This window comes from Ciconia boyciana, chromosome 2 (genome assembly GCF_034638445.1).
Source record: "Ciconia boyciana chromosome 2, ASM3463844v1, whole genome shotgun sequence".
Taxonomy (NCBI): Eukaryota; Metazoa; Chordata; class Aves; order Ciconiiformes; family Ciconiidae; genus Ciconia; species Ciconia boyciana.
The window spans coordinates 109865131-109883448 of NC_132935.1; the positions used below are offsets into that span (position 1 = coordinate 109865131).

The 18318-nt window shown below is 37.2% G+C and overlaps 1 protein-coding gene across 8 annotated transcripts in view; it reads left to right on the forward strand.

The window, feature by feature from the left end:
• CTDP1 (CTD phosphatase subunit 1) overlaps nucleotides 1-18318 on the forward strand; it is a 128650-nt gene that overhangs the window by 80430 nt on the left and 29902 nt on the right. Inside the window, exons 13-15 of one of the 8 annotated variants that reach the window (XM_072853483.1) lie at nucleotides 3724-3954; nucleotides 4344-4410; nucleotides 9306-9442. The exons of 4 other annotated variants lie outside the window; for them this stretch is intronic. In XM_072853483.1, coding sequence (XP_072709584.1) covers nucleotides 3724-3954; nucleotides 4344-4410; nucleotides 9306-9317 — 310 coding nt within the window. In that variant the 3' untranslated portion in view covers nucleotides 9318-9442. Of the gene's footprint in view, nucleotides 1-3723; nucleotides 3955-4343; nucleotides 4411-9305; nucleotides 9656-18318 lie in introns of those variants that run through there. 3 more of the 8 variants (XM_072853482.1, XM_072853486.1, XM_072853484.1) reach the window with 3 other exon arrangements.

Sequence of the window (18318 nt, forward strand, 5' to 3'; positions counted from 1 at the left end):
AGTAGTAGAATTTAAGCAACTTACTTACATTAACTTTTGTGAGCTTTGTTCTAGTGCGCAAAGAATGTATGAGAGAAATTGTGAAAACCACCACAGAATGTGACATATAAATATTCATGAGGAGATTTTGATTGGGCTAGCAAGGTTGCTGTGTGTGAGGAGTTCATTGGAGAAAGCTACATGGGAAGCTTGCACAGGCCTTTTAGTTTATCGTGGATATGTCTAATCATTGAGCATCTTCAGAAAAATGTCAGTCTAAAAGGTATAAGAATTTAATCTGTCTCACATAGCTAGAAGAAAAATTCCCTCCTAAATGAAGTTTGGAAGAGGAAAGGCAAGCCAGTGATGAATGTTTTTAGATATCATTTGAAGCAGCAAGCCATGGTGGTGGCATGTCACTGTTAATTCATTCTAATACTGTGATGTTTTGTTGTGTAGAAAATGCACCAAATTCTGAAAAACAAAAGGCAAAAAGAATCGTATTAAGGAATATTGCTTAGGGTTATTGCTAAATAGTATTCCACATGTATGGTTTACAAAGATAGAGCAAGTACGTTTGTAATTAACTTCTGCTCTATATAGGAAAGTTCATAAGTAAGCTTGGCAATACTTCTGCACTCAGAAGCCATGTAGTGCTGTTGCTTGAATAGTAGTGTTGTTGCTAGAATAAAGTCTTTGAGAGGGCTGCTTAAGTAACTTTCTATTTTTGACCTTTCTACCTTTTAAGAGTTTCCCTGTCAGTTTGCTAAATTGCATCCAGGATTGAACCTGAATGGAGTGCTGGAAAACATACTCACAAAGTGCTGTTTCAGATGTTGACCCAGTGTCCACTAGGCAGGAAATTCTGCTTGATAGAAAGGAGCCTCTGCCTGTCATCCTAATTCCATTTTAAGTTTGAAGTTTTAAATTGACGTTTTCTTGGTCAGTCAGTGTTGTATGTGCTAAAGAGATACCGTACCAGAGGTGTGATGTAAGAACAGTTGTTAAACATCAGGATTAAAATCTCCAGGACCTTAGTCCACTCCAACACAAATACTAGCTATAGTTTCTGGGGGCCATATTTCTAAAAGCTAAGTGCTACACAAGCATATATGTCCCAACAAGATTTGAAGTTTCTGGTCTGAAAATTGGAGTCTTTGGGGTGTTAGAAGCATAATGAGGTGGAAAATGTATTTAATAATTTTAAATTATTTCTGCTCTGTCATATAGCCTGAAGTTGGCAAGTTATTTGTTACCATGAACACCATCACCTCTTGCCACATTAAGAAAACAGAGGCTTTGTATTCTAAAGGCTAGTCCCAACTATTCATTACGTAAATCCACCCTGGACCAGCTGTTTAAATCATTGTTTCACAACTTGTTATGATCACCCTGATCTCCATATTTTAGTTATTAATGTTTCTGGAAAACAAAAGATGAACAAGAGAAAGGCAGTCCAAATATGATCCAGTACACTCTTGTTCTGGCTCAGCTCATTCCTAGCAGAGATGAAGCCTGCAGAGACTGTAGGTTCCTGGTAAGCAATGCCCCATTGCTCCATTACACCTTTCCAGTAGTTACTGACAGTGGAACCATAGCACTTACAAGATAGAAATGTTAGTCTTCAGTCTTGAAATCTACAGCGTACCTTGATCATTTCTCTGATAGGTGCCACTTCTAAAATTCTCATGGATGGAGGAAAAAAAAATCTTTGAGAAATCTAATAGCTACTTTTTGAGAGGGGGAGGGGAAATGCAGCATCTTTACTACATCCATTTGCGACTTTTGGTAGGTACCAGGCAGTTAGGTTGCAATTTCACAGCCTAGAGTTGTTTTAAAATCCTAGCTTCTTATGCAACTTAATAAAACGCTTGCCTTTATCTCACATGTCATGTTAAAAGGGTACTGCATAGACCAAACAATGAATGTGAGTTTCATACTGTGTAAAAACATGAAATAGAAATTAGTAAATTAAAAAACCATAGTTGTTTATACTATTCACATTTGATCAGCCTCTTGTGATTATGACCTGCATAACAATAATACATTTGCAGCTTACTTTCCTTTAGAAAATCTAAAGAAGGTGAACATGTTTTTATTCTAAAAGTCTTGATCTTTGTGTAGATAGTATTTTTCTGAGCTGCTTCTTATCTAATTTTTTAAAATAAAAGAATTGCTGTTTAGAGCTCTAATCCAGCTTTTGTTGAAGCAAAGAGGAGCCTGACTTCAGCAGGAGCTGGACTTGAGCCCCCTCACAGTTCTACTAAAACTTTCTACTTAGAATGAAATTCCACTTCATCTGTGACATGTTTCACCTACATGAAATGTATTGCTGTAAGTTATGAATAAGGAGTTATAAACTGTGAAAGTGCACAGGTGTTTTTAATGTGTTAGTAATGATTAATGATACATAATATGAAAAAGCTTTTGAGACTGGTACAAATAGAATTTGTTTGTAAGAGAAAACTGAATGTTTAGCTTCCATAGCACAGTATATACCTAGCAACAAGAGGTGTCTGATTAGTTGAGATATTTCAAGCTTTAAGTTGTTGGTGCAAAATTTACTTTATTTTTCAAGTGCATTTTGATTTCACTCTGCTGTCTTCACTGAGACTTGAGTGATAGTGAACACGTCTGCAGTTCTCATATTTTCCCTTATCTTAAACTTGCATATTGTGAAGTAGTTGCCATAATATGTATTGAACAAATATATTCCATGTTAGTATGCTTTAATACTGGTCTTTGTAGGAAGAGGAAAAATCAGATGAAAGGCTGCGGCAGTCTCAGAATAATATATTTGGTAGAAGGATGGACAGGCACATGAGACAAATAATGCTATTGAGAAAATTAGCTGAGCAATATGTCAAAGGTTGGGGTTTAGCCTCCTTCAGTTTGTAGATTCTGGAAACTTCTAGTGAAGATGTGAAGCCCTGTACAGCAAAAACAAGTGTGCTATGTGTCTATTGACTTGCCTGTTTTCTGATGCAGAGCAGATTTTGAAAATAGTTAATGAAATGCTTCAGTTGTATTACTGAAGCTAGGAAATTGGGTGCATTTCATTTAATAAGTTGAAATGTTAAAGGAATTGGGGCAACAAAACAGGAATTTGAGATGTGCCATCTCTATCACTGTCTTTCAGTGGCATGCTGCATATCTGTGGCATGTGGTCTTCTATAATACACCTAAAACTTCTCTTAAGATATTGGAAGTATTTTGTGGTTAGTGGGAGTTAGCAAAAAAAAAAAAATCACATAGTACTAATTTAGTTTCCGAGTACTTATGTTCATGTGAGATGCTGAACAGATAGTCCAGATGAACCCTTCCATTTCTGTGTTCATATGTTCTAGTGCAGGGTTTGCAATCAGATTCTAATTCTTGAGGGAAAGGACGTGATGGGAACCTTCAGATTTTTGAAGGATAGCTCGTGCTATCCTTCACCCTGGTAGCAGTATCTCTTTATGTGCCTCACTTGTGCCTGAGGAATTATGGTCCAAGCAGAGAATACTTAAACCATGGGAAATGAGCCCAGCAGTGGCACTGAAGTAAAAAATAATGCAGTTCATTTACCTATGCCATAATATTAGTTTTCATAGAATCAATATGTTGTAATTTGTAATAACTTTTAAGTAGGAAATGGAACTGTTGTAGCAGTATTCTATTTGATGTTAATAGTCACTATGATATGGAGAGTCTTCCTCAGAGGTCTCCAGTTTCTAATAAGCTTAAGGGCTTGTTATACTGCAGGAAGTTGCAGAGAAGTAAAGGAGTGGCAGCTGCTTCTTCGTGGGAAGACTGTTTGGGTGTTGGGACTACTGAAAGCTTCCAGGTCTTGCACATGAGGCCTCCCTGGAGCACAGGGGAATGGAGACAGCTTGCTGGTTTTGCATCGCTCTGCTGCCAAAGCACAGTTCACAGCACGTCCATGGGCTTTTGCAACTTGATGTTTGGTAAAGGGCAGTTTTCTGGTGTGATAAGGTGGGTTGGTTTTTTGTTCTGGTTTTTGCACAGGTTGGCCACCAACATAAGAGGCCTTCCCCTGAGGGTGTGAGCAGGAATGAAGGAAGAAGGTTGCAAACATGAAATGGATTGATGCAGTGATGCAATTAAGTGTTTGAGTGGATTATTTTAGTCATGAAAGGTTACCGCTAAAAAGTATGGTGGTTATTTGAAGCTCATAAACCATGCTTCTGTCTGTATCTATTGTTAAGCAGTTAACTTTATTTAGACTTCATGTACATCAGACAGGTTTGATAATGTATTCACTGAAGACCTGTATGGATTTTTAATTTGATTTTCATAGGTTTTGGTTCCCAGTGCACACTTTTTTTTTAATAAACTTCTTTCTGAATACTTTCCATTCACAGTGCTAAGGCCAGGATTTTTACAGTGTTTAGTTCCAGTCTTGGTAATTTCAGCTTGTGTAAACCTGAGGTAAGGACTAATGGTTGCTCTGCTGAGAATTTTTTACTTTGGAATGGAAATTTCAATACTTGTGTTAAGACATGTTTTTCAGCTTAAGAAGGAAGTATTCTCTTCTGAATAACTAGTGAGAAGAAATCTAGTAACTAGAAGTGATATCTAATCTATTAGCAACTAAATTTTACTTGCAGAATTTGTCATCCTTTACAAAAGGATGTTTCAAACATTTCAAACATTGAAATGTTTTCTTTAGCAAAATATCTTAGTGGTAATTTCTGCATCAATCCCAAGTAGATTGTATTTTTGACTGATGGAGAAATCATAATTTTTTAAGAACAAATGGGTAAGTTTTAAAACATATATATGAAATGGTACTTTACTCTTGGACTTCAGCTTATTTTCAAAACATCTGAAATGCCTTCTGCTTTTGTACATTCAAATCTTGAGTTTCTGATACGTATTTCTTACTAAATTCAAGAAAAGCATTTTAAGTTACTTTGCTACAGAGTGGTATTGATCTGAAGTCTTTCAGGGAGCCTCCAGTCTTTGAAACTCTACATAGAATACATCTTTGAACTCTAGTTGAACTAAAGCAAATTATTGTACTCATTTTTGGCTGTCTGATCAGAAAAAGTCTGCATATTAAAGCTGTCCTTTGAGTTCTTCCAAAACAGGTTTTGTTAATCTGTCTATTCTTTGTTGTCTTAAGGAATGAGAATAGTGGTTTAATTTAAAGTACAGCTATGTAGGATGATTCACAATGTGAGGTAAAACTTCAGCTATCTAATGAACTAGCAAGCCCGTTCTAAATCAAGGAAAACTGAGTTCGCTCAGAATCTCAGAAATCTCTCAACTGTCTTTTCTGTACCCATTTACTAGACTTCTAAAATGAACAGTGTTAGTCCATATACTACCTTAAGAATGTCTTTGATTCTTTTAAGTGTTTTCTTTTCTTTCAAATATAATAGCATTTCATTTCAACAACCACTCTGCTAGAAGACAGAAATTAGTTTTGGTTTCTTTCTTGCTGCCAGAAAAGACTGCTGCAAACTCCTGTGCAAAATTCTGTTGATGACACCTTAATCCTAATTGAAACAGTATATTCACTGTCACTATAACTTTCTGCCAGTTCCCAGTGTTGCAACACTCAGCTTTGAGAATCTTGGAACCTAGGTTTTTACAGCTCAGTGCTTCCCAGGCTGCCAGCCTTGCATTTGTTATTCATAGTCATCTGAATTTTTTTCAAAACCAATTTCAGTGACAATCTATTCAAAACGTATTAAGGAACTAACTGGTATGTGATCAAAGTCTTGTTGAAAGTACCCTTAATAGCCAACAGGACATCTCAAATATGGCTGATAAAATAGTTGTAGAAATTCAAGCATTTTGCCAAAGAATGGTGGTCCTCTTTTCTTATCCAAGCAACTCATTGCATTGTTTCATGAGTAAAGTCTTAGTGTTGTTACACTGTATAATCTTCTAGAATTCCTATCTAAGTGATGTGAGTATACTGTTGATTTGATCTTTACAACATAGAAAAGCTGAAGATCTAAATTTAAAAACATTGGTGGTTTAAAGTCATCCTTTCCTGCCTCCTGGATCACTTGCTGCTTCAGCATAGCTCACTTAATCATCAAGCAGTCTGTCTGGTGAAGAGCCTCTCTGTAAGGTCACCCTAGAGGGAACACATTGTGTGAAGTTAATTTTACGAATTAAATCTTTCATTACACAGAACCACAGAATCGTATAGGTTGGAAAAGACCTTTAAGATCGTCAAGTCTGACCGTAAACCTAACACTAGCAAGTCCACCACTACACCATGTCCCTAAGCACCTCATCAAAACATCTTTTAAATACCTCCAGGGATGGCGACTCAACCACCTCCCTGGGCAGCCTGTTCCAATGCTTGATAACCCTTTCAGTGAAGTAAAATTTCCTAATATCCAGTCTAAACCTCCCCTGGTGCAACTTGAGGCCATTTCCTCTCGTCCTATCACTAGTTACGTGGGAGAAGAGACTGACCCCCACCTCTCTACAACCTCCTTTCAGGTAGTTGTAGAGAGCAATAAGGTCTCCCCTCAGCCTCCTTTTCTCCAGGCTAAACAACCCCAGTTCCCTCAGCTACTCCTCATAAGAATTGTGCTCTAGACCCTTCACCAGCTTCGATGCCCTTCTTTGGACATGCTCCAGCACCTCAATGTCTCTCTTGTAGTGAGGGGCCCAAAACTGAACACAGTATTCGAGGTGTGTCCTCACCAGTGGCAAGTACAGGGGCACGATCACTTCCCTAGTCCTGTTGGCCACACTATTTCTGATACAAGCCAGGATGCCATTGGCTTTCTTGGACACCTGGGCACACTGCTGGCTCATATTCAGCTGGCTGTCAACCAGGACCCCCAGGTCCTTCTCTGCTGGGCAGCTTTCCAGCCACTCTTCCCCAAGCCTGTAGCGTTGCATGGGGTTGTTGTGGCCCAAGTGCAGGACCCAGCACTTAGCCTTGTTGAACCTCATACAATTGGCCCCAGCGGATTGATCCAGCTGGTCCAGATCCCTCTGCAGAGCCTTCCTCTCCTCAAGCAGATCAACATTCCCGCCCAACTTGGTGTCATCTGCAAACTTACTGAGGGTGCACTCAATATCTTTATCAATGACCTGGATGAGGGCATTAAACAGGACTGGCCCCAACACTGAGCCCTGGGGAACACCACTTGTGACTGGCCGCCGACTGGAGTAAACTCCATTCACCACCACTCTTTGGGGCTGGCCATCCAGCCAGTTCTTTACCCAGCCAAGAGTACACCTGTCCAAGCCATGAGCAGCCAGTTTCTCCAGGAGAATGTTGTGGGAAACAGTGTCAAAGGCTTTACTAAAGTCTAGGTAGACAATGCCCACAGCCTTTCCCTCATCCACTAAGCGGGTCACCTTGTCATAGAAGGAGATCAGGTTAGTCAAGCAGGACCTGCCTTTCATAAACCCATGCTGACTGGGCCTGATCACCTGGTTGTGCTGTACATGCCATGTGATGGCACTCAAGATGATCTGCTCCATAACCATCCCTGGGACCAAGGTCAGACTGACAGGCCTGTTGTTTCCTGGATCCTCCTTCCGGCCCTTCTTGTAGATGGGTGTCACATTCACTAATTAGCTCCTTTCCCTTGAAGTAGATTTTATTTAAAGGGTCACTCAGTATGGCTAACTGCAAAATGAAAAGGGGATTGATATTTCTGTATTTGGTCAGCACTTGGATGTTCAAGAAAACATTATGCTTAATTCTGGAGGGAACAAAACCCTAAAGTAAACAATTACTCACCATTGTAGGTAATTGGAAAATTTTGTTTGTCTGAAGAAAAATTTAAGTTTATTTTGCTCTCATTGATATATCTTTTCCCAAGTAATTTCTTCAGATGTTTAATCTGAATCTCTGTGGTGTGTGGTTATTCTGAACTACTTAAGTTTCTGGAGCAGTAGAGTTTAGTCATGCATAATACTGAGGTCCTCTTGTAAGTTTCCCATTTGGATCTCCCTCTATAAGAACTGGAGTTAATTATTGCAATTGGCCCAAACTGTAGTATAAGCCCATTTCTAAAAGTGCACTGTGGTTTTGGCTGTAGGCCTGCCATGTCAATGGCTGTGGGATTACAGAGGAAAAAGTCTCAAAGACTGTGTTCCCTCAAAACTTGTTATGTCTATCTTTGTATTGCAGAGGCAGCATTTCAGTTAAGCATTGGTGATTTAGGTTGAATCTTGCAGCTTGTTTGGGTGGTTTAAGATCTCTGCATAGAATTAAGATTGCTGGAAAATTTCAGAAAGCAAATACAGCCTATTTATTGATATTGGCAATGAGATAATGAATCCACAGTCAAACAAAATATGTTTGATAGGAGCAGCAGCTCATTATTGTTCTTTGATGTAGTTTGGTAAATAAATGCAGTTTTCCTACTTGAATACTACACACTAATGAGCATCTCACTCTATTTTAGTGAGATCCAGTAGGTCTCCTCGCTAAAGGAGGAAACCCACTCAGCCTTTGAAGACAATGAATAACCACTGAGTAGGGGAAAAAACAGACCTAAACTCTACAAAATTAAAGATCCCTCACAGGCAACCACCTCCTCTCCCAGTTGTGGGAAAAGCTGATTTGCTTTAAGAATTTGCAGTGATAGCATTTGTCAGCTTGAAGGTACTTCCCTGGAAATTCCTGTTCTTAAGGTGGTGCAAGTAAAGGAAGCTCGATATAGATGATGTGACAGTTCCAATTTTATAGATGGTTAAATTTCTGAAGTTTCAAGCTGTTGGGAAAAGTTTGAGTTTGTTTCACGAGAACAGCCCAAATCTGTCTCTGTAATTATTGCCGTGATTAGTCTTATTTCTTATAAATTCAGTCTAATTCAACATTCTAAATTCAACATCTGAGAGGAGAAAACATGCTTCAGGTAATAAGAGAATGTGATTAATATTTTTTTGATACAACAGAAAATTCTGATTAAAAATTTTGCAAGGTTACCACAAGTACTTTTTTCTTGGGTTTAAAACTTAACTGATAGGGGTAATAAAACACCTGAACTAGCTAGCATGTTTCAACTCTGTACAGTACTCTTGTGACGAGTTTAAGCAGCTATTCAGGAGGGGTATTTTGAAGCATTAAGAATTGAAACGTCCATCAACTTCCTTTTCCCAAAAAGTGTTGATTGAATTCAACTTCCAAAGTGGAATTTTTTTGTTGTTGTTTTCTGGTGGTACAAATTTTTCCTGATACAACGATAGTTCTCATAGTTACAACAAGACTATGTTTAAATGACTGAATTTCTTTGCATTTCTAACAGTTTGGAAGTAAACAGACTCTTTGTATGTAGTACACATAAGCAATTAAAAAAATTACTGCAGCTTCAGTTAGTTTTTCTTTCCAGAAGCAATGGTGAAACACTCCAGACTGAAATCCAGGATCAGCTTCTAGAGACAAGCACTCCTGTTGGCAGCACATCTTGCTGTTTTCACATGAGCCAGCTGTTCTGCGGAATTTTAATGTCACTTCTGTTTGGAAGTGATTTTGATGAAGACTCTAAGAAGAAAGAGGGCTTTAGGCATGCAAAGCATAAATTTGCTTCTGTACTTAACGATCGTTATTGAATTGAGTGTCCACTGTAAACATTAAAGAGAAGTTTCCATTTAGGAATGTTTTTACTTGAAAGCTCTCATGTTATCCAAAATTTCTACATGACAAAATCAATACTGGGGCAATAACAGCTTTTTGAAGCCATTTTAAATAAATGAATTTGTTTCCTCCAAAGGTGATTTTTCTTTTTTTTTTTTTTTGGGGGGGGGAGTGGAGTGTCTTTTGGTGGTGGGGTTTTTTAATATTTCTAGTCCCAAATGCTCTACCCTCTGTACTATGTTGAAGCAACAACTCATTTTCACTGATTGCCAGCTAGAAAATTGTAGATCCTGGTTCCAGAGGGTTGAATAAATGGAAACAAACAAACAAACAAAAAAAGCAGAAGGAATTGATAGATCCTTAAATTCAACAATAAAATAAAAAACACACAGGAAATAAGTGTTTGATACTATGGGTTTTTTTCTTAACACAGAAAATTTTTGAGTTTATATATATTTTCTCATAAAGAAAACATGATATTGAAGTACCTATACTGTATCTATCCCCCTCTTCACCCCACTTACTCACACAGTTTCTGAGTAATATGTTATATTCTGAGAATATATTCTCAGAATATTCCTAATTACCTTTATTTAGGGTTGTAATGAAATACTTATGGATATAAAACTAACTCCTGATGTGCACACAGTTGTCTTGTAAAAATGTATTCTAGTGGTGTGAGGAGGTAGGCAGCAAAGAGTTACTGCGTAATTATTACACTGCAGCCTGGTAAAGATTTTTTTCATGTGGAGCAAATATCTAAAATACTTGTCCAACCTGAACTTTTTGCTGTTGTACCAACTAGAAATCACACTGCTGTGTAGTGCCTACAAGCCTGTTACATTCCAAGTCCTCCTGGACTTACTTAGCTTAAAAAGGCTAAAAAGCAAACTGGGCAGAATGGAGACTTTGGCAAGTGATGAATTGTTGTGATGGAAAGCGTTTGTCTTTGCAGAAATGGTCTTCAGGTTAACATTTTAATAGGTGGGATCAGTAGCATTAAGTTGCCTGACATCACCTCCTTGCATAACTCCATTTTACTGGCTTTAACTTTTCCAGACGTAAACTGCTAGAGCTAAAATATTCTCAGACTTGCTCTGTGCTTCACACTTCATTGCTTTTAGAAAAATTAAGTAAAAAAGATTCAGCCATTTAAGCAGGGGCGGGGGGATGGGATTGAACACACTAGTTTTCCAGTATTGAAAAAACTGTTTGTGGCTTGGTAACCCTTGATTTTGGAGTGCTGGATCTCAGGTGACAGGTTGCATTATCTATCAAGGATGTGCCTTTTTCAGTCACTCTTGAAAATTGTCCAAATGTGACAAAGTTCCAAGTATGTGTGTTTCTCACAACAGTTTGTTAGACAGGTGTTACTCCATCCTTATTCACAGTTTATGTGATTAGTAATGTATTGTATACCAAGTATTTACTGCTGGAGAAACTAAAAGTACTGTAACCAGAATACTTAGGATTCTAAAGGTAAAGGCATATCCTAAAAAAGAGTCCTTCAGCTGTAATCTTTGTCTGATTAGGTAAGGATCTGATTAGTAACCACCTTCAAAGGTTCATTAGAGTTGCTTTAGGCAACTGCAGTGCATCCCATCAACACTTAACCATATTCTTTAAGTAGTAAGGACATTATTTCTTTTGATAGTTGATACTTTTGTTTCAAATATACTGTTAAGGTTGATTCTCAACTTTTTATCTTTGTGTGTGTCTCTCATTCCTGGTAAAATTGATCTCTCCAAATTTATATATATCTGAACCAGTCATTTTATCCCCACATCTCCTCAGAGAAAAGTAGTTTGGAGAGATAGTTTATTTCACCAACTTTGAATGTCTATACCTAGTAAGGCAAATCTCACCCTTTGGTACTTCTTGTCTCTGTTTTATTTTGAAGAGCAAACTGTGCAAAGAATAGCTATACTTGAAAAATGTAGTTATAGCCCATGATTGGTTTCCTTTGAGTAGCTTTGTTTCATGAAAAGTAGATTTGATTGAAGTGAAAGACTGTCCAAGCTCTTAAGTGATTCCTTCCTTTATAGCAATCTTTATGATAAAGCTTCAGTATATATTGGTGAGTTACTCTAAGTGTGTCTTTATTCTTTGATCTCTGCAGCTTTAACTGAAATTTGAAAAGTAAGTGGATTTTTAAGCAGAAAAGTTAACAGTATTAGAATGTAATTGCAAATGTCTAGAGGAGTCACTGACAAACTCAACTGTTATAACACTATATTGGAAGCATTTTATAATTATCAGTGGATAATTAAAAAATGCAGAAAGAGGAATCAAGAGAGCTGGAAATCTTACTCTTAAAATTGCATCTACTTGCTAGCATGCTTCTGTTTATCATGCCACTTACTATCTTTAAACTAGATTTCTTTTTTTTCTTTTTAAAGATGCCAATCATATCATTGGACTGTAAACATACTTATAAAAATCATTCTTATGCTATGGCCTCACAAATAATATATATAACGGGGTTGTGCTTCATTTGCAAGCGTAAGTAATGTTGCAGTTTGCTAAGCCAGTCTTTCCTTTGAAGGACTATTTGAAGACTTCTACAATACAGAAAATAACTATTCGAATGTCATATAAATCTGTAAGTTTGCATGCATGTTTTCACCAAAATATTGCCTGTAAAATTTCATTTTGCTTATACAGAGGGTTACGCTGTATCTGTGTAAAACAGAGAAAAGGAATAATCTTGAACTGCCTGAAAGAATTTCACATTTAAATTTTGCCATATATTGCTCAGTAGACTCGAATCATTGTAGAAGCAAACCTGTAGGCTTCTTAAACAGGAAGAATTTCCACTGTATTTATATTGTTTAAAGCTTTTCCTTGGTTTTAGTTGTCATTTGCCTGTTAGGTAACTGCTGCTCTTTCAGTTTGTGTCTGACAGTGCAAGTACTGTAACAGCATGACCAGAAAGACAGGGAGTTCTGTCTCCTCATTAATGCGGTTAAGCATCATTGGTTTTCCTTGTAAAATGCTGAGTTATTCTGTAATTAAGTTAAAGCTATTACAGAATATACGTTTTAAGCTGTCTTATTAGAGAAACCGCTTGCCTTTTTCCTTCTGATTATTAGAGCAAAATGGAAGATCCAGCATGACTTCTGTCCCGAGGAAGCTGTCAGCTGCAGGCAGTGCCTGTCTGCATATTTTCTCAGAGGGGAAGGGCAGGGCAGAGGGGTGGTTTTTTTCCCCACCATGCGAGGTCATTTTGTTAGAGCGAAACTGCGTGTTGTATCTGCAGCAACCAGAAGAACTGTGAGGCTTGTTTGTTACTCCTGGCTTGGAAAACAAGTTAGTACTCTGACTGCTTGCTGCTCTTCAGTGTCTCCTCATATCAAAAAATTAACAGTTATCTTGTGTTCAAGAGAAGTATTGTTATGGGGAAGTCACTTAGTCAAGCAAGGGGAGAAGAGTGCTTCCTGCTGGGAGGGACTGCGGAAATCTATCTTCTTTGTCAGCCTGTAATATTCCATTGTGTTTCCACTGGGAAGACATCTGTCTTCTAAAAAAGCTACCAAACAGAGTTTATCTGGAACTTAACTTTTTGCTCTCCAACAAGGTTTGTCGGGCTCATTGAAGAGGGTTAATGGTATGAAGGATCCCATTAACTCCTTAGGTCCCTGTGCCATCGAACTAGTCCAACAATATTTGGCCTTTGGCTATTTTTAGAGCATTGTTCATTTCTGTTTAAAGTCTGCTTTTGTTATGGAGGTTTTTTCTTATCTGGGTAGAAAGACTGCTTTCTTTTAAAGGAGTATGAGGAACACACAGATTTGGTAAAAGTCAGTGAGGGATTCTCTCTTTTAGTCTACATTTCAGGTAACTTAGGGAGTTAAATACGTATTTCCGCACCTGGTTTATAGACACATACACCCCCCTCCATGAAAATGTTGAATGATCTTATGGCTTTACATTCATGTTATTTTTCTATTTAAAAAATACATACACTGAGAATTTCAGAAGTTTTCTGAACTTGGCCAAAATAGATGCATAGAGAAATTAGTTTGAAAATAGTTTTTTGTTAAAGGGTTAAGGTGTTAATGCTACATGCTATTTCAAAGCTACTTTACTGATTGTATTTTCTTAAGATTTAGAGAAATCTTTTTGACTTTAAGATTGAATCCTGTCGCTCTTTTATACACAATATTTGAAATAATGATATTTGCAAAATAGCAACAATATTCCACTTGTTTGCTGTGCCTGAATTATGTCTTTTAGCTAACTTGTTCACTTTTCTTTTCTTTGTTGGATTCACAAGAGGAGTTGTAATGCTTCATAGATTGCTTTTCACAGAGGATTCAAAATTCCATCGCTGTGAAAGCATTATACCCAATTTGCTCTGCTTTGTTCTATATAATCTTCCTAGAAAGTTTTTACTAACAGACAGGTCTCTGTAGGTCTTTCTGTGCCAAAAATTTGATTTTCAAGTTTTTTTTCAATATTAAATTAAATTAGGTCTCCAATCTGCTATAATGAGTGCCCTATAAAACTAGAGGGGTTTTTTTCCTCCTTCTCCAAAGCTACACGGTGTAGCTATGGTATGTTATGGCTGGGGGACTAACTTTAAACCATATGGTAATGTTGGGTTGAAAAATGGGTATGTATTAGTTTTATTGGGGTTTTGCGGCATTGGTGTGGCCGTAGCAGGTGAAGATGCAGAGGAGTGAAGTTTTCTACACCCTTGTAGACCCACAGGTGGATGAAAAGATGCTGAAAGTTATTGGTAGGTAGATGTGGTCTAAGGAACATAAATGTGTGATGCTATTTTTCAATATGCTATTTTATTTTATAGTATTAAAAAAAAAAAAGCCAGGCATGCCTGACTAAATTGATTGTTTAAGGAATATTACATTTCTCTTTTAAAAAGAATGGAAAAAGAAAACCTAAAATAATTAATTTCCACAAATGAAAGGGTATCTGGAAGATCTGCCACAAAAGACGACAACAGTGTTAGAAAGGGAGGTTGGCACTGAACATTTCTTTTTAGGAAGACTGAATGGAGTGCTCTAATACACGTAAAAAACCTCAAAATTATCATCTCAGTGAAAAATTTTTTTCCTCTTCATTTGCTATTATGTGCTATCTGATTGAGGGAACTGTTCCCTAGGGGGATTTTTGAGATACAAACTATACCATTTTGCTTGGTTTTTAAAGAGAAGTTATGTTTCTATTAATATCTTAAACCTTCAGAGCTGGTCTGTGTGTCCTTCACTTTTAGCTTTTTTGTTTAGTTTTCTGCTGCTGCTGTGGTAAAGTAGTATTTTATTCCTAATTTAAAGGAATTAAGCTTTATGATCTCTTATGGAAAAATTAACGTGGACAAGTCTAAAAACTCATAAATCATAGTTTCAACTACTCTAGCTGTTCAGGAAACAAAATTAGCAAAAGCATAAAATTGTCAGTAATTGGAGTATATTTTATTTCCGTTGGTTTTGAAGAATCTTCTGTTTTATTTCTGTATGTCATTCAGCTACAAAAAGAAAAAAATAATTTGTAACACTGCTGCTTGATAGGCTATCACTTGAGCTATGCAGGATTTGGCTCCTTTACGTGCTATTAAATCACCTTTTCAGCTATGATTTCATTACTTTAATGTAATAAGCTATGCACCAAATGTACTAACATCATGACCAGCCAGCATTATAATAATGTATAATAGAAAAATATTGCTTTGTTCAGAAAATTCTAATACCCTCCTGTTTACAAGGGACTTCACAAAACATACTTTTTTTTTTCTCTGTGGAGCTATTGGATGTTTTTCTTTTTACACCTGGCTAATCTCGGATCTAATGATTTCCCAGTGGTCACACTTCCAAAGTTGGTGTAAGCCAGACAAGCATTAATGATGATGATGTGATTGGGTGAGGAGTAGAGATTCTTGGTGGATTAAACCAAGAGTACCAGAGTTGTGCAGATGTATGATTTCTTCTAGATTTCTTCTAAATTTCTTCAAAAATAAATCAGAGATGAAACTATAGCACATGTGGTGGTAAATGTTTGAAAGAAGTTATGAGAAATGAAGCAGCAGTCTCTGTGTATGTAGTACGTACCCAGCTCTCAGCAGAGAAGCAAATGGTGGTAGTGAGCACGTGCTCTGGTACTTAGAGGTTGTGTCTACATTAGTGTTGTAGCCCAAGTCAGGAGTGTGCCTTTGAAGCAATGCTTTGGTGTGCCTCCCAGAGGGGTCTTAGAGTTCACCCTTTCCTTTAGGTCAGTCTAAGCTGGGATTTAACTCTTAAGAGCTTGCCTGCTGTGCTCCAGCCGCTAATGCACCTTCAATCCACAGGATGAGCTTATAGCTCGTCTAAAGTAAAACTCTATTTCTGTCTTTAATAAACCATATAGCCCATGTGTATGAATGCCAAATGTATTTTCTCAGTACAGACAGTGTCAACAGGGCAATAGTAAATAAGTCACCTGGAATATTACTCCATTTAAACTTTTGTATGCTTTCAGGGTTGGATTCCTTTTCTATTGCTTTTGATAGTCTCTTATATCTAGACAGTGACCACAATTTTGTATTACTTCTTGAACATTTAAATGTTGGGACATTGCAGTACACTGCTTTATTTTAAAAATTGAAGTGGTAAATTACTTAAATTACAAGAGTGGCACTGATGAATGGCAAAATCAGCTATATAATCAAATGAATGCATGGCTTAGTTTTATATAAAAGCACTCAATTAAGTAGATGAGACATTCATATCTTCAAGCTTGTTAATTAATTTAATGGCCTAAATTTTCAATCTGTTACTAAAAATATACCTACTACAGCTTCAGTTAAGTTGCAGATTAAGTTAGTTGTGTTTCCAGCTGCTGATTAGTCTTGTTGGTACACAGTGTGCATGTGGATGTCAAGAAAATTTTAAGAAAAATACTTGAGAGAACGAATCTGAATATTCAGTAAGTTGGGGACAGAAGTGGTTGCAGTTTGCCTCAGGTTTTTTTTAGAGAAGTTTTCTCTGCAATTTTACAGTTGGCTTTACTCCTATATTATGTTTTCTGTAAGAATCTACTGTCACCCAATTACACTGAAAAATTATAGTTTATGTTAGAAAGTCTTTTCTTGGCTATGCGTATGAATTGTATTTACAGCCTGCAGGAAGACTTAAAGGTGAAAACCTGCAATAATTAAAAGTTAGTTCTCCATAAACTAAGTTCCTGTTTAGGATGCTTACCTAGGAAAGCAAGCAGCCCACTAGAATTGTGATGTACCCAGCAGAAACTAGAAATAAAATTCACGTTGTGTGTACATAGATGGACTTCTAAACAGATGACAGCATTGCTCCAGAAGAGGAACATCTGTCACAAAAAGTAGCCATGTAAGTGATTTTTGTACTTTGAACTTGTAGAAGAACCTAGAATTTGGGTAAGGCATGAAACCAGACCTAAGTCTGAGATGGCAAAGAAATTGAGAATCAGCATGTTGCTCATTCATTCAAATAAGTGTCTTGCACTCTTCCTGTTACCAGACATCATCTGTATCAGTAACCAGCTGGGCTGTGTCTTGAGATGAGAAAAAGGAGTGCTATAACACGGCACATTTCTATAGTTTTGCTTTTATTTTGAAGTTTACTTTTGGACAAAGCTTAATTATCTGTAATGTGTACAAACATTTTCTTATATTGGAATGTCATTTTATGAAAGCAAGTCTTCATAAAAGTTGACTTCATTATTTCATACATGTTAAGCTTGATTATAATGTCATCTTAAAAATCTGACAGTGGCAAAGTTGCATTTTATTTCTAGCCCTGGATCTGCTTGGATCTAGAATCTACATCTTTCTGAAAATTATTCAATTTGGTTTTCACAGGGTCAGTACTTTTTGCTGGAGACAAACTTGCAGTGAGGGCCTTTTTTTCTGACCATATGCCCGTCTGTTGGTGACTTTCTCATTGTGGCTTATGATTTCATAGACAACAGGAATATTGTGTGAGCAAACACTCAGGGAAGAACCTAACAGGCAGTTTGTACTATCTTCAGTTCTAGATATGTGAGAAGCTGCTGCTGCATTGAGAAAATCAGAAAGCTGGATGTGTACTGATTCATTTATTCACTCTGTTCTCTGTAGAGTCTTAGTCATTAATTACCATAATATCAGTGTTTTCAGTGGTGTAGTGTTGTGTGTTCTTGCTTGAAATTGTGTTTTATCCACATACAGAAACATAAGCACAAAACGAGATATTTGCTAGAGAAGTCCAGATGAACAAAGGGAATGTTTCACTTGGAAAGCAAGCTGGTGGAAGTTTTTACTCCTTGGATTCTGTAGGATTTTGTTCCAGAAACCTTGAGCAGCCCCTGAGAAAACTTTCTCCTTTCCAGAACTTTGCAAGGAACTCCCCTCCCAAATTCAGAATGAGGACAGATAAGACTCTGGAAACTTTTCCAGCCATAGGAAGCCATTCCTGTTTTCTGTCTTTTCCATGGTATTCTGGTATCATGAGTTGTCGGGGGAGAAGGGATTCAAATTTTCAGTCAGTTTGCAAAGATAGATCTGTTAGTGTCTTGTCTCTATAATGTATAGCCCAGGTTTGTTTAACTGTGGTCCTTTTTCCTCTGTGAGAGCTGATGCATCAGTCTGTAAAACACTAGAGACTATGCAATGATTATGATTGGCATATCCACATCTGTGAAGTATGTAATGGATGGGTTTTAGTTGTATTTGAGGCAATGGAGGATGAAAATTATGGGAAAAGTAGATATTCATTATAGCAAGTCATCTAGCTGTCTTCCCACCTCTGTGCTGTAGT